General features: G+C 41.3%; 1 protein-coding gene across 1 annotated transcript in view; it reads left to right on the plus strand.

Annotated features, from left to right (window-relative positions):
* PHC1 (polyhomeotic homolog 1) overlaps positions 1-15915 on the plus strand; it is a 174020-nt gene that overhangs the window by 100482 nt on the left and 57623 nt on the right. The window contains exons 10-13 of the mRNA XM_081936902.1: positions 2574-2782; positions 4014-4128; positions 4533-4641; positions 4780-4927. Of these exons, the coding sequence (XP_081793028.1) occupies positions 2574-2782; positions 4014-4128; positions 4533-4641; positions 4780-4927 (581 nt within the window). The remainder of the gene's footprint in view (positions 1-2573; positions 2783-4013; positions 4129-4532; positions 4642-4779; positions 4928-15915) is intronic.

Here is a 15915-nt window from a genome sequence, read left to right on the forward strand (position 1 = left end):
TTGCAGATGTCGGGGCAGAAGTAGCAAAGCCAGGTTTTCCAGGGGGTGGTCTTTTTGGAGACATAGTTTATAAAGTAGAGAGATCAGTCAGTATGGAGAATGGACAGCTGGAGAAGTAGAGCAGACAGATGAGTCCAGGAGGCAGAAGATCCAGGCAGAAGAGAGTTTCTTTAGTCAGTCTGGCAATAGAGAGGAATTTTTCCCCCAGAGAGTTCAAGAAAATAACAATCCACAAGAGATTCTTCTGGGTGACATGGAGACAAAGACTGGAAGCCTGAATTTTAAAGGTGGAGTCAGGTTTCACAGTTCATAAAGACAACGGAAGTGTGCCATCTTGCCCTGCCAGCTTTGAGCTCGGAGGCATAGTAAAGTTTTAAAAGTTCACAAAGTTCTCAGGTCATCAATAGGTTATGGAGCTAAATCCAGTGAAAAATCACTTTTACAGGGGTGAGGCATCATTGGTTGGCTCTCCCCCCTCCTCCTTCCCCTGGGGGTGAGAGCAGAATTTTTCCAAGCCGCTTGTCCAAGGGGGGGGGAAATCCCCCTCCCTCCAGCCGCGCCTCCAAGGAAATCCAAAAGTTTAACGTTTTAAATTGCTGAAAGGTCCATCAAATCAAGAAAAAGGGAATGAAGAGGGGAAGCGCCTCACCACACCGCCGCTGCTTCCTTCTATTTTTACATCGTCCGATCAGCCTGTAGCGAAGACGCACGCGCGCCCTCCGAGACTGCTCCTCGATGCCTGGAGCGAAGCGGAGGAGCCCCCACCAGCCGCCGCCGATGCCAGGGGCCCCCGCGAAGCCGCTCCTTTGGCAGGACGCCTCTCCGGGGCGTCCTGTGCCCCCCAGAAAGCGGGGAAGCCCACCGGGGAGCCGGAGCGGGCAAAGGACTTGCCCGTCGCCGTCAGCCGCCGGAACCGGAAGTCCGTTTCCTTAACCTTTCTTGTTTTTAACATGTTGGAAGAAGCTTTTTTGTTATTTTTTTACTTATATGGCAAGCCTTTCTTCATTGTGAGCCTTAGCTTTCCTTACTTCATCTTTACAGGCTCTGGCTATTTGCTGATATGCTGTCTTAGCTGTGTCCCCCTCTTTCCACTTTTTATACTTAAAATTTTTGTCTTTCAATTTGTCAGAGAGTTCTTTATGCAGCCATCCTGCCAACAGCTGTTATTTTTCTTCTTCATTGGTATTGTGCTAGACTGAGCTTTTGTAATCTCATTTTTCAAAATTTCTCAAGCTTCTTGAGTTGTTTTCCCCTTGAGGCTTCTCGTCCATGGAATTAACAGAACTAGATCAGATATTAACAGGGACAGATGAAAATGTAATAAAGAAAAAAATATAGTTAAGTGTTAAAATGGAAGATGAATAAGGAAAAGAGACGATGATAATATGGGTTAAAAACTTTGGATACACAATGGAGTTAGATAAGTGGCAGAAATTATGGGAAATTAACGATGTCAACTGCATATAAAGAAAACGTATATAAAATGTTTTATAGATAACATTTCTTGCCTTCACGGTTGGCAAAGATGTTTAAGGGTATGTTGGTTGAATGCTGGAAATGCCATCAGATACCTGGTTCGTACTATCATATGTGGTGGAATGTCCAAAAGCAAAAAAAGATTGGACAAAAATACATACATGGTTGGAAAAAATGATAAAGTGACATATTGATTTAGAACCAGAAATATTTTTGTTGGGTATTCTACCGGGTAATTATATTAAAGGGAATACATATTTGATCCTACATGTATTAACTACAGCCAGAATTGTATTTGCACAACAATGGAAAACTGAAGAGATCCCTACAGATGAAAGCGTGATTCAAAAAATATTAGAATGTACAGAAATGAATAGATTAACACTTGTAATTAAGGAAAAGAAACAAACTGAATATTAATGAAATAAGGGAGATTTGTTAAAATAGAGAAGTAAATATTATGATTTTATTTTTATTATTATAGAATTAATATCAGTGTAATGAATATTGTTGTAAACATTGTACTATCTTTCAAACTATTTATACCCAGACAACACACTGTTTAATTGAAAATGATACTTTGACATGTTAAAAAATAAAAATAACTTTATGCAAAAAAAAAGTTGAGATCAACATGTGGGACCCCCTTGGAAGAAATTGTCATGAGCAGTAATTGTCCTGCTACATCATCCTAACTGGTAATGAATCTTCAAATTCTGTAAGGGGATTAAATACTGTTTAACAAATATAATGCTGACTCAATCATGTCTGAGTTTTCAAAGGTCTTAAGACTTGGTTATGCCTGAGAACCCTGGAAGACCAGCAAACTAGTGAGGTGGCTCCATTATTATTAACATCACCTATTACTTGTTTTTTTTAGCTTTGTTTTATCATTTTCAATGTTTCAATGTGTTTATTTCAATCAATCAAATAATACAACAATTAACTAACTAAATATATATATATAGGTTCAATAGTACCCACATGGAATTATATTTAACAATGAATACATGGATTTAATTTTTATAAAACAAATCCGTTTTGTTAAATATACAGCAATTTTAAAATTTAGTTTGTTAATGGTGTTTCTGTTTTAGAGAAGACTGACTCTTTCACCAGTGGTACTCGAAATGCATCCCCAAGTGACCCCAACTCTGCAAATCCAACAATTGCTTCTGTTCCTACATTGGCTGTGTTGTCACGTCAGACTGGAGATTCCAAACCTCCGCAAGCCATTGTCAAGCCTCAGATTCTTACACATATCATAGAGGGCTTTGTCATTCAAGAAGGGGCAGAGCCTTTCCCGGTAAGAAGGCTGTTACCATAGTATTTTGATTCTTTTTGTCATTCTAAGTTGATCCTATGGGCTAACACAAATCTCAAAATTTTGGGGGAATATATGTGAAAAAAATTGATAGGAGGCAATGAGTAGATGAAAATGATGAATGTTTATTATTTTTTGCATTACAGGACAAGTATTATTTTGCCTAGTGCAGCTCAGTGGCAGTATTTACAGTGACATCTATTGATGTTCTAGTTTAGACCTGTGACATTTTTAGCCTAATAAATATAATCAACTACAAACATTGAATCTTATGACCCCATAACCATTATAATTACCTATAAAATTATGTTGTGGTGAATTAATTTGATATAAAACTTAAAAAGCTGAATGGAAAAAAGAATTAGACTCTTGTCTAGGGCATGGGAGTAGTTTTAATATCAGTACCAAAAATTTCATTAGATCTTAAATGATGTCTTATTCAATGCCAAAAAATATTATTTCAGATTTGTTGGACTCTTGCATTTATATAGAAAAGGCTACATAGATATAATATAATACAATTATAATATATAAATTGTTGTGATATTGGGGTTACAATGAAATTAATGATTCTTCTAAATATATATTACTTCCCTGTCCTGTAATTGTTCCATTGAGGGGGTGCATGAGCACATGTACTTTGATATGTTCAGATTCTTTTGAACTATTTTCCTGCTGCATAGAGGTAGATATCTGAATACAGAAAGCAGATTTTCTGTTTCCTGTTTATAGCTAAAAGATGTATTATTTAGCATTGCAAAGAAATATGGCCCTCAGTTCCTCAGTGGTCTGCAAAATTAATATTATGAACTTTTATTGATATAGATTATAATGAATGATTGTAATGAAATCCAGCTACCATTCATTGAAATGTTTATATAGAATGTTTATATATGTGAATCCTTTAACATATGCCCTGTTTGTTTCTAAAATTGTATATTATTTTCTTTTTTCTTTGTTTTTGTATTCATATCAATTAAAGCAAAAATATTTTTTTTTAAAATTGGGACATTGTAACATGACTAAGCAATGTATTCTTCCTTGCCCTTCCATACCTGCCAGAATGAGCCCCCTGTGGACTTAGCTGATACTACCAAAGCCAGAGGGAAAAAAATGTAGTAATCCTATAGGCCCACCTAATGAGACATGTAAAAGGTAAATGCTGTCAATGAAGCTAATGCAAGTTTTTTTCTCCCTCTTCTCTTGAATGCAGGTGGGCTACTCTCAGTTCCTTAAAGACTTTGAAAAGCCTCTTCAAGGGGCCACTCCTTCTAGGCAGTCTAACAACCAATCCAGCAACTCTCCTGGAGTAGAAAGTTTAACAGTTGGTGAGTGTTTGCTTAGAACTAAGAGTAGATAGAAAGAAATCTTGCATCATGGTTATGGTGAGATATTTTCTTCTTACTAAATACTTTTTAAATATTTTGTCCATTTTTCTTTTTTAAAGCAAGAAGAGTCTGATTGCCAATTCACATTCTTAGGAATTGATGTGGTCTTCCTTGAAGAGTTACCCAGATTGTTAGCATTGTCAAGGGTTAATGTTTACCCAGTATAAAAATTATGAGGCTTTGAGACTTTCTTAAGGGAAAGATTCATGCTTTAAATAAATATTTAGTGTAGTCCTTCTGTGGAACAGTACAATTTTTTCTTAAGTAGATTTTAGGTTTATATCCTATTTTTGCTAATTATCAAGATTACTTGTAAAGTATATCTTCATTTGTCATTTCCTCAGATCAAGACAAGAAAGGAAACTTGCTGAAATGTGAGTTCTGTGGCAAGTATGGCCCTGCCAGTCAGTTCCGTGGTTCCAAGAGGTTTTGTTCTGTAACATGTGCAAAAAGGTAGTGATAATTGGATCTTCTTGAAATTTATGACTCCTAAACAAATAATGCATGAATGGCTAGATACTATAGATTGGAAAAGAAGCTTTATTTTATTTCTAAGGTACAGAAATTAAGTTTTATTTCTGGTCATAATAGATATAATGTGAGCTGCAGCCACCAACTACGTCTGCAAAGGAAAAAAATAAAAGAGCTCCAAGAAGCAAACTATGCTCGTCGTCGACGTGGACCCCGGCGCAACAGCTCTGAGATTGCTCGAGCCAAAATCCAGGGCAAGCATCACCAGGTGAATCAATCCTTTTTTTCCCTACCATGTTGAGGACAGGTGGAATTAAAGTGTGCTTCTCTGTTTTTCTGCCATGGTGCTGGGAGGCATTTTCAAACTGGGACATATAGAAATGAATCAAAATTGGGATCATGTGGTATCAGGACAGAGCTTAATGAAGTTTATGTCACAATGGAAATGGCCCTATCTTTCGCTTTCTTTCAGTAACGTTGCTTTAGTTGCTGTGAGAAATGAAGAAGCTATTAGGTTTGTTTATCATCTTATTTCCCTGCAGTCCAACAGGTGGACTGGTCAGCTGATTAAATGCAATGTAAATTTCAGAGGGTTGACACCAGAGGGAATCTTAGTAACTTGGAATGAAAAAAGATATAGACTGGACTCATTAGACAAAGCACATGAATTCTATGAATATCAATTTGGAATTACTGAAGAACAGGAAAGGGGAGAGGAAGTAGAATGTAAGGGACAAAAAGAACCAGTAAATGTGGAAAAGACTATACAGCAAGAAGAAAGAGAGGCTGAGAAAATAGAACGGGCAGAACAAGAAGGAGCAAAAGCAAAGGAGAGAAATAAGATGAACTAGAACCATGATGGTGATCCATTGCCCCAACCCAGCTCCACCGCACATGCACGCACGTCTCCTGTCGGCCAACTGGTCTTTGGGTCTCTGCCGCGCATGTGCGGGGGTGGTGGTGCTTGCATTGCATTTTGGGGATTTCCCTTTATTGGTGCAGCTGGGCACGACTGTTCTGAGACACTGGCCTGCTGCAGCCGCCACTGCCTCTTTGCCAGTGTGAATGGCCTGCAGCTGCAGCTTCTTTGCCGGCGCAAACAGCCTGTTGCAACAACCTCTTTGCCGGCCTGAATAGCCTGCAGCCTCAGCCTCTTTGCCATTGCAAACGGCCTGCAGCCATAGCCTCTTTGCCAGTGCGAGCCCCACCTCATTCCACCGCACCCTGTTTTGGCTTCCAGGTTGATGCAAGAGGCTTTCTAAGTCCAAAACGGGGCTGTTTTGGACCTGGAAAGCCTCCTGCACCAACCTGGAAGTCAAAAAGGGGTGTGGGGGAGGTGTGGGATGTTCACATTGCAGTTTGGGGGTTCAGGCACACGTGTGTGCATTTGCGCGTGTGCTTTGGGCACTCAGCACCAAAAAGATTAACCATCACTGAACTAGGACAATACTACCTATATATAAGAGAGAAGATGGAAGAATTTAAAATGCTATCAATTGATATAAATGGATTGAATTCACCAATGAAAAGGGAAAAAAACCTTTCACAAAATTACAAAAAATAAAATTTGATTTAATTTGTCTCCAAGAAGTCCATATTAAAAAGCAACATAGTAAGCTTTTAGAATATCCCAAAATGGGAAAAGTATATTTCTCACTAGCACAACAAAAGAAAAGGGGGTGGGTTTATATATAAAGGAAGCAATAAACGCCAAGCAAATATACCCAGATGAAGAAGGGAGAATTTTGATGGTGGAGGTAGTAATAAACCAAAAACAAATAATGCTGATAGCAATATACACACAAAATAACAAACAAGAAGATTTCTATTAAAAACTTCACATGAAAATAACTGAAATGGATTATGAAAACATTTGTGTGTTAGTGGACCTCAATACAATTGTGGATGCAAAATTGGATATAGAAGCAGGAAAATAGGTATAAAGGCACAGAAAACGCTGCCTAGGACTTTATTTAAAATGACAGAAGAACTATCACTTCAAGATGCATGGAAAAAAAATAATTTAGAGAAAATCCAATATGTCTTCTACTCAGACATCAATCATGGTCAAGAATAGATATGATATGGATGACACCGAAATTACAAACAAATGTACAAGAGGTAGAAATTGAAACAAATGTATGGGCAGATCATAACCCAATAAAAACAAAATGGACAGGTCAAAGGAAAAAAAATGAGATGGAAGTTGAATCAAGCAATATTAAATGATAAGGAGTTTATACAAATAATTGAGAAAGAAATGGACTTCTTTTTCAAGAAGAATAAGACTTTTTCAAGGAGATGAGACTTCACTACAAAATGTATGGGACACAGCAAAAGCATATATTCAGGAATTAGCAATCACTTAAAAGATGCAAACACAAAAGAGATTAGCAGAAGAACATAAAGGACTAGAAACAGAGTTACAGAAAGAACTGCAAAAAAGAAATTTAAAAAAACAAATGGAACTGATAACACAAACTCAATTTAATGGAAACAGAAGAATTAGCACAAAAGATTAAAAGAACAAAACAAAATTACTTTGAAAATGTCAACAAACCAGGAAATGGTTAGCATATAAATTGAAAAAGGAGAAAGGGAAGAAATTGATACCCTGTTTGTTAGATGGAAAGGGAATCTTTCATCATCAAAATGAAACTAAAAAAATAATAATTCCAGAATTACTATGAAAAACTATATAATCAACAGAAGGTGTCAGAAGAAAAAATAAAACAATACTTGGAGAAAGCTGAATTACCTAAAGTGCCTGAAACAGTAAAGGTTATGCTAAATGAAAAGATAATGATGATGGAATTAACAGAGGTGATCAAGAGCCAAAAAAATAATAGAACATCAGGACCAGATGGACTACTGGAAGAACTTTATAAATGTTTACAAGATACTTTGGGTTTGCCAATTATGGAAGTTTATAATAAGTACTGTTAGAGGCCAAAATACCAAATACATGGATGGAAACAAATACAACTTTAATACTGAAAGAAGAGCACCCTAAATTTGGAAACTGAAGGTAAAAAAATAACTAGAGACTCAGTGGCGGTTTTAAGCATAGTTAATTGAAACCATCCGGTTTTTTTCCCTTTTTATTACCGGAAGACAGGCTGGACTTTCGCTACAGTTTAAAGTGGATTCATTGCTGGAGCTTTCTCTTTATTGCTAATTTTTTGACTTTTTGAATTGAATAAAGTTATCCTTTTATTTTTAAACTGCCCCCCCAAAATTTTTTCTTTCCTTATTATCTTTTTACTCCTTGGGCTTTTTCCTTTGAATATTCCATTCTAAGGGCAGAGTTGTAAGAGGCTTGAAATTGGATACAATTGAAACAAAGTTGCCAATTCTTACTGCTGGAACTGTTTAGAGAGAAACTCTTTTATTCAAGGTTAAGACCTGATAAGAGGCAAGAACAGTTGTTTATGCAGGTCTTTCTTGTGGATCTTTAGTGTCTGGAAACCTATTTTGGAAGATGAATGAAAACATATAAGGGAAGATTGGAGTGACCTTGGGAAAGCCTCTACACTAAAAGGGAAAAAACGTTGAACTCTCCCCCCCCTTTTTTTTTTTTCTTTTGGCTGACAGTGTTTACACTACTTTGCCTGGGATGTGATGATTTCTTTTTGTCCGCCATCTTTTCTCTTTTTTGTTGCAGCTTTGAAGTTTTGAAGTGTTGAATATTGTTTGTTTTTTCTTTTCTTCTTACCTTTTTGAGATATCTAAGATATATGAGACATCTGGATGGTTTGTTTTTAAATCTAAATGGACTGAACTAAAGGAATCTGCAAGCAAAAATTTTATTGCTCCTTTTTTCTTTTTAGTCCACTCCCATTTTTATAATGTTCCAACTCCCCTATTCTTCTTTTTTCTCTTTTTTAAGTTGGACTGAGTTGGAACTTAAAACTAATTGGACAAGGTGGTTAAGATTTTTATTGTCTTTTAATTTTTTTTTTACTACATCTATATTCTTTTTACTTTAACTTTGACTTTTTTGCCCATTTTTCATACTTATTTACTCTTTCTTGTTCTATATTCTTGAGATATCCCAGTGGTCTTCTGGGATATCTTTTTCTCTCTTTTCTCGCTTTTTCCCCTGCCCTTTCTTTTTTTTCTTTCCCTGATAGTCAATCTTAATTGGATCAAGTTACAAAAAGAAAAAGAAAGAACAAAATCAGGAAGATGAGTAGAAAGACAACACCAGTGGGTTCTACAACAACGATCCCTGCCTCCTCTCCGGCAGGAGGACAAAAATCAGTACAGACAATGATTCAACAGGAAAAAGAGAAGGCTACATCATTAAAGGCAATTATGCAAGCAATACAAAAACTATAAACAAGCACTGATGAAAAACTAGATACGCTTGTAAAGAGGTCTGAAAATATGGAAAAGAGGATGGAGACAATGGATCAGCGAACTGGGAATATAGAACAAAAAATAGGCAAGACAGAGGGAAAGATAGAAAATATTCAACAATGGATTATGCAACAAGAAGACAGAATGCAAAAAATCGCTGAAAGAGAGGAACAAAGAGAGAAGAGGGATGAAGAACTCGACAGTAGTTTGAGCGAAATGGAAAAAGAAAGTAGTGTGATAATAGGATGGGAGATGGAGCGTTCTGAATATTTCTTAATATTTCAAAATATAATAGAAGAAAAGGGAATCTCTCACAAATAATAATTGAAATTTTGACAGATGTGTTAGAGATACCCCAAGAAAAGATGATGGGTGGCATGGATGAGATATTTCAGGAAAATACAAGATATGCAATGAGAAATGCTCTTCCAAGGGAAGTCCATGTAAGATTCACCAAAAAAGCATTGAAATTACAAATATTGCAGAAAACAAGAGACAGAAAATTGGAATACAAAGGCAAGGAGATTGTAGTCTTAAAGCAAATCCCAAGAGGAGTGAGAGAGAAGAGAAGAAAATATCAATTTCTGACTACAATTCTACTTAAGATAGGAGTTAACTATAGATGGCTGATACCGTAAGGTCTAATATTTCTATGGAGAGGACAAAGGTATAGAATTGATACAACTGAAAAAGCAGAAGCCTTCTATACAGAACAACTGAGAGGAAAGGCCAAGAAGACTGGAAAAGAAGAACTATTGGTGCAACTCTTAGATACATCCATAACTGAAGCTGAGAAGATGGAAGGCGCCGTAGGTGGGATTGATAATGAAATAGATGTCGCAGGGGGTGTAGATATCAGAGAACAACGGGAACCAAGATCAACTAGAGCCATAAATCCTATATATAAAACATAATGATGGAAGAAAAAATGCTTACAATTGATATAAATGGACTTAACTTGGCAATTAAAAGAAGGAAAATAATTCACAAATTAGAAAAGTTAAAATTAGACATAATTTGCTTACAAGAAGTACATATTCAACAAAGATATGGTCACTTACTAGTACAACCAAAACTTTTTTACCTCTTTGGCGGACTGCAAGAAAAGAGGAGTGATTTTTTATATTAAAGACAAAATTCCAGAAAAACAAATTTATACAGATGAAGACGGTAGAATTTTGATGGTGGAAATTATGGATAATACTAGGAAAATACTTTTAATTGCAATTTACGCATCTACTGAAAAACAAGATGAATTTTATAAAAAAGTCCACAAGAAAATCTGTGACTTAGACTATGTTTATATTTGTATGATGGGAGATTTTAATGGCATTGCAAATCCGAACATGGATTATAAAGCACAGAAAACAATAAAACCAAATAGAAAAAACACTCCCGAAATCCTTCTTCAAGATGATGGATGAAATAAACTTAAAAGATGTCTGGAGAGAAAGAAATCCTATAAAAAAACAATATACTTTCTATTGTAATAGACAGCTATTATTCTCTAGAATCGATATTGTTTGTTTTGTTTTGTTTTATTGGATTTATATGCCGCCCCTCTCCCAAAGGACTCAGGGCGGCATACAGCATTAAAAAACATATATTACAAAAGTTAAAAGGAAATTAGAAACAATCCAAAAAACAAACCCAATTAATGGAACACTAACTTTTAAAAAATTACATAAAATTAACAGGCCAGGCCAGCTTGCTGGAAAAGCCAACTTTTTAGGGCGTGTCGGAAGAACCGGAGGTCAGGGATTATGTGAAGCTCCGGGGGGAGCTCATTCCAGAAGGAAGGCGCTCCCACAGAGAAGGCTCTCCCCCTGGGGGTCGCTAGCCGACACTGTTTGGCCGATGGCACCCTGAGGAGGCCAACTCTGTGGGATCGCACTGGACGGTGGGAGGCTACTGGTGGCAGTAGGTGATCTCGCAGGTACCCTGGGGCTAAGCCATGGAGCGCTTTGAAGGTCATAATTAATACCTTGAATCGCACCCGGAAAACAACCGGCAACCAGTGCAGGCCGCCTAAAATGGGTGTAACATGGGAGCACCTAGGTACCCCCATGATAAACCGTGAGGCCGCATTCTGGACCAGCTGAAGCCTCTGGGTGCTCTTCAAGGGCAGCCCCATGTAGAGAGTGTTGCAGTAGTCCAGGCGTGAAAGGACGAGGGCATGAATGACTGTGCATAGAGCATCCCGATCCAGGAAGGGGCGCAACTAATATACCAGGCGAACCTGGTAAACGGCCCCCCTGGTCACGGCCGTCAGGTGATCTTCGAAACTAAGCCGCATGTCCAGGAGGATTCCCAGATTGCGGGCCCTCTCTGAGGGGGCTAAAATTTCTCCCCCTATCATCAAAGACGGAACAAGATGCACAAATCAGGATGACGGAAACCACAGCCACTCAGTCTTGGAGGGATTGAGCTTGAGCCTGTTCCTCCCCATCCAGATCCGCACAGCCTCCAGGCATCGGGACATCACGTCAAGGGCATCGTTTGGGTGGTTTGGGGTAGAGATGAAAAGTTGGGTATCATCAGCATATTGATGATACCGTACCCCCAAACCACGGATGATCTTGCCCAGCGGTTTCATATATATGTTGAACAGGAGGGGTGAGAGAACCAACCCCTGGGGCAGCCCACAAGTGACATGCCTCGGGGTCGATCCCTGCCCTCCAGTCAACACGAACTGCGACCGACCCGACAGGTAGGAAGAGAACCACCGTAAAACGGTGCCCCCCACTCCCAACCCCCTGAGTCGTTGCAGTAGGATACCATGGTAGATGGTATTGAAAGCCGCCGAGAGGTCTAATAAGACCAGGACAGAGGAGCAGCCCCTGTCCCGGGCCCGCCAGAGATCATCGATCAACGCGACCAATGCTGTCTCCGTGCTGTACCCGGGCCTGAAACCCAACTGAAACGGATCCAGGTTGACAGCTTCATCCAGGTACTGGGGAAGCTGACGTGCTACCACACTCTCGACAGCCTTTGCTACAAAGCGATGGTTGGAGACTGGACGATGGTTAGCTAAAGAAGCTGGGTCCAGGGAAGGCTTCTTGAGGAGGGGCCTCACCACCGCCTCCTTCAAGGCGGTGGGAAAGAACCCCTCTCTCAATGAAGCGTTGGTAATCGCCTGGAGACAGCTTCGTGTCACCTCCCTGGAAGCCGAAACTAACCAAGAGAGACACGGATCCAGCACACAAGTGGCAGCACTGAGTTCCCCATAATCCTGTCTATGCCCTCGGGGGTCACAGGGTCAAACTCATCCCAGATTGTCTCCACAAGATTCATCCCCGTCGGCTCGCCCGAATCTACCCAATCAGAGTCCAAGTCTGTCCGGATCTGAGCAATTTTATCCTGTAGATACTCAAAAAATTCTTCAGCCCTACCCTGCAAGAGGTCTTTCCCAGTTCCTTGGTTAAGTAAGGAACGGGTCACCCTAAACAGGGCGGCTGGGCAGTTATCTGCGGACGGGATAAGAGCGGAAAAATGTTGCCATTTTTGCTGCTTTTATCGCCACTAAGTAGGATATAATATGAATTCTTACTAGTGTTCGATCAGATTCGGACTGGCTGGCCCTCCAACCACTCTCTAGGCTTCTTTTCCGGTGTTTCATCTCCCGGAGCTCCTCGGTAAACCAGGGAGCCACCCGGGATCGACACCGGGTCAGAGGCCGCAAAGGCACAATGCGATCCAAGTCCCCAGTGGCCGCCCTATCCCAGGCTTCCACTAGGGCTTCGGTCGAGTTGTGAGCAAGGGATTCAGGAAAAGTCCCAAGCTCCATCAGGAATCATCAGGCGCCTGGGGCGGAACCATCTAGTTAGTTCCACCTCCCTGCGGCGAGGGGTAGCAGTATGGAAGTCAAGCCTGATGAGGAAATGATCAGACCATGACAAGGGTTGAATAGAAATATCCCCTAAATGTAAATAATTCATCCACTGCCCAGAGACAAAAATCAGGTTGAGCGTGTGTCCCCTATTATGGGTGGGGTCTTGAATTAACTGAGTTAGGTCCATAGCCGTCATGGAAGCCATGAACTCCCGAGCTGACTCGGATGTCTCGCCAATGGAAGGCAGATTGAAATCCCCCAGGATCATAAGCCTGGGGAAATCAACCGTCAATCCAGCTAATATATGCAGCAGCTCCGGCAGGGCCGATGAAACGTAGCAGAAAGACAGGTACGTAACAAAAAGGCCCACCTGAACTCTAAGGCCCCATTTCACAAAAAGGGACTCACACCCGCCTATCTGAGACACAGTGACCTCCTGAGGTCTGAGACTTTCCCTAATAACCCCCGCCACCCCCTGCCCCCTGCCCTGGGCTCTCGGCTGGTGAAACGCCCGGAAGCCTGATGGGCATAGTTCACTAAGGGTAACACCCCCCTCATGGCCCAACCAGGTCTCCGTAATACACGCCAGGTCCTCTCTTTCCTCTTGTATGAGGTCGTAAATGAGGGGAGCCTTATGCACCATGGACCTGGCATTAAGCCACACCAGCCGGAGACCAGGGTCCTGTAATCCCGAGCACCCGGGGGTGCGAGAAGGGTGATGAGGGTCAGAACACGCGATCGCTCTTAAACAGCGAACCCGCATCCTCCGAACATAATTTGGCCCTCGGCCCCCACCATATCTGCCTCTCCCACAAACAGTAGAGATGGTAAACCCCCAATGGAATGGCTTAATGTCTCCCCCGGAATCCCGACCCTTCCCAGCACTCCCGACCAGCGCCCATTAGTTAGCTCTGGCCTGTGCCCTGGCAGACTCCCCCCCCCCAATGGAATGGCTTAATGTCTCCCCCGGAATCCCGACCCTTCCCAGCACTCCCGACCAGCGCCCATTAGTTAGCTCTGGCCTGTGCCCTGGCAGACTCCCCCCCCCAAGCCTCTCTGAGCCATTCAAATCAACCCCCCCATGTCCCCCCTTAAAATTTGATTTAAAAACCCCTGTAAAAAACCCCTAAGAAATCTCTTCTTTGCATGCCACCTCTCGGGATCCCAAGATCCGTCATTAAGGAAGCGTCTTGATAGGCCAGAAGGCCATCCCCGAGAAAGGGGGAGTTCCCGCAGAGAGTAAAGTTCTGTCGCAGTATAACGTAGAGGAGAGTGTGGCATCAACCAAACGGGATGACATCATGGGGAGATGGAACGAGGAGATGACATGTCCATGGGGGGGGGTCAGCCAACAGTGTTCAAGCGGGTAGCGGGAAGCTTGTGTCCATCATAGAAATGGTCAATGTTAAGTACAGTATGTAAGAGTAACGGCCAGATGTCAACATTGCAGCAGATGATAGATTGCAAAGTGGTGAAGCGGCCAGTGATGGCGGCGGTGAGGACAACGGCAGCAGAATTTGCTGCTCCAACTTCAACGACTCCAACAGCCAAGCTCCGTCCACACCAGCCACGCTCATATCCGTCGCCAGGGCCGCACTCCGTTGACCCAGTCCATAGTGTCACAGGAGGGGGGAGGCAAATGGCCAAATGGCACAGTACGGTGGCCCAGGCAATGGCGGTGATACTGGAGGGGGCCACAATGAAGGACACCCCCCACTCCAACCGCGCCTACGCCAACTACCGAAGCCATCTTCCACTGGCATCAATATCCATGCCAGCTGCCTCAGCCACTCCCCGCTGATCCAATCTATCATGTCCATAAGCAAGGTAGAGGGGGAGAGCAACCAGGATAACACCATGGCGTGGGGAGTGGCAGCTGCAGAGACCCCAGGCTGGGCGTCCCGCCACCACTGCCGCCGACCACTCCCACGGCAGCTGCAGAGACCCCAAGCCGGACATCCCAACGACGACGACAACCACACCCACACTGACTGCAGAGACCCCAGGCTGGGCGTCCCGCCGCAGCCGCTGACCACACCCATGCTGGCAGCCACCAACGCTCTCCATTCTCCTTTCACCGCCAACCGCCCCATTTCACTCACAATGTTCTGGATACAAGGCAGGACATCGCAGCTCAAGGGTATCCCTGAGGTCCCAGGAAGTTCTCATAGCTGGACCTGGAACCAACGATGGGATAGGGTACTCCCTGCAAGCCCCAAGAAGGACAATCATCTCCCCAAAACTCTCCTTAAACGCAACAGGACACCATCTTGGGCATACGCAGTGCTGAGGTCTCTGATATGATTTGGGCCTCAATGGATTTATTTGGTAATGTACAAGAAGTGGAAATTGAAACAAGTACTTGGGCGGACCACAACCCAATTAAATGGAGTGGTCAAAGAACAAGATCTAGATGGACATTAAACAACATGATATTGAAAGAGAAAGATTTTGTACAGAAAATGGAAAAAGAATTGTCTTTCTTTTTTAAAGAAAATAAAAAAGAAGACACATCCATGCAGAATCTTTGGGACACAATGAAGGCCTTCTCTAGAGGTCTGATAATAGACTATACAAGAATGAGAAATGTAAAGAAAAGACAAACATGTAAAGATTTAGAAAAAGACTATATGACACTGGAAAAAGAGCTACAGAAATCTCCACAAAAGAAAAAGATTAAAATAAAAATGGATACAATTAAACACAAAATAGATCTACTGGAAAAGGAGGAATTGGCACAAAAAATTAGAGGCGCTAAACAGAATTATTTTGAAAATGCAAATAAGCCAGGCAGGTGGTTGGCATATAAATTGAGAAAGGAGGGAGAGGCAAAGAAAATACAACAACTAAAAGATGAACAAGGACAAATGCACTATGGAAATGCTGAAAAGAAGAAAATCATACAAGACTATTATGCCAAGTTGTATGAACAAGAGAACATAGAAGAGGGAGAAGTGAAGCAATACTTACAGGATGCCAATCTCCCCCAGATACCTAACGACATTAGAACTATACTAGAAGGTAAAATAACAATGACGGAGTTAACTGAAGCTCTTAAAAGA

This window comes from Natrix helvetica (genome assembly GCF_964273705.1).
Source record: "Natrix helvetica genome assembly, chromosome: 1".
Lineage (NCBI taxonomy): Eukaryota > Metazoa > Chordata > Lepidosauria > Squamata > Natricidae > Natrix > Natrix helvetica.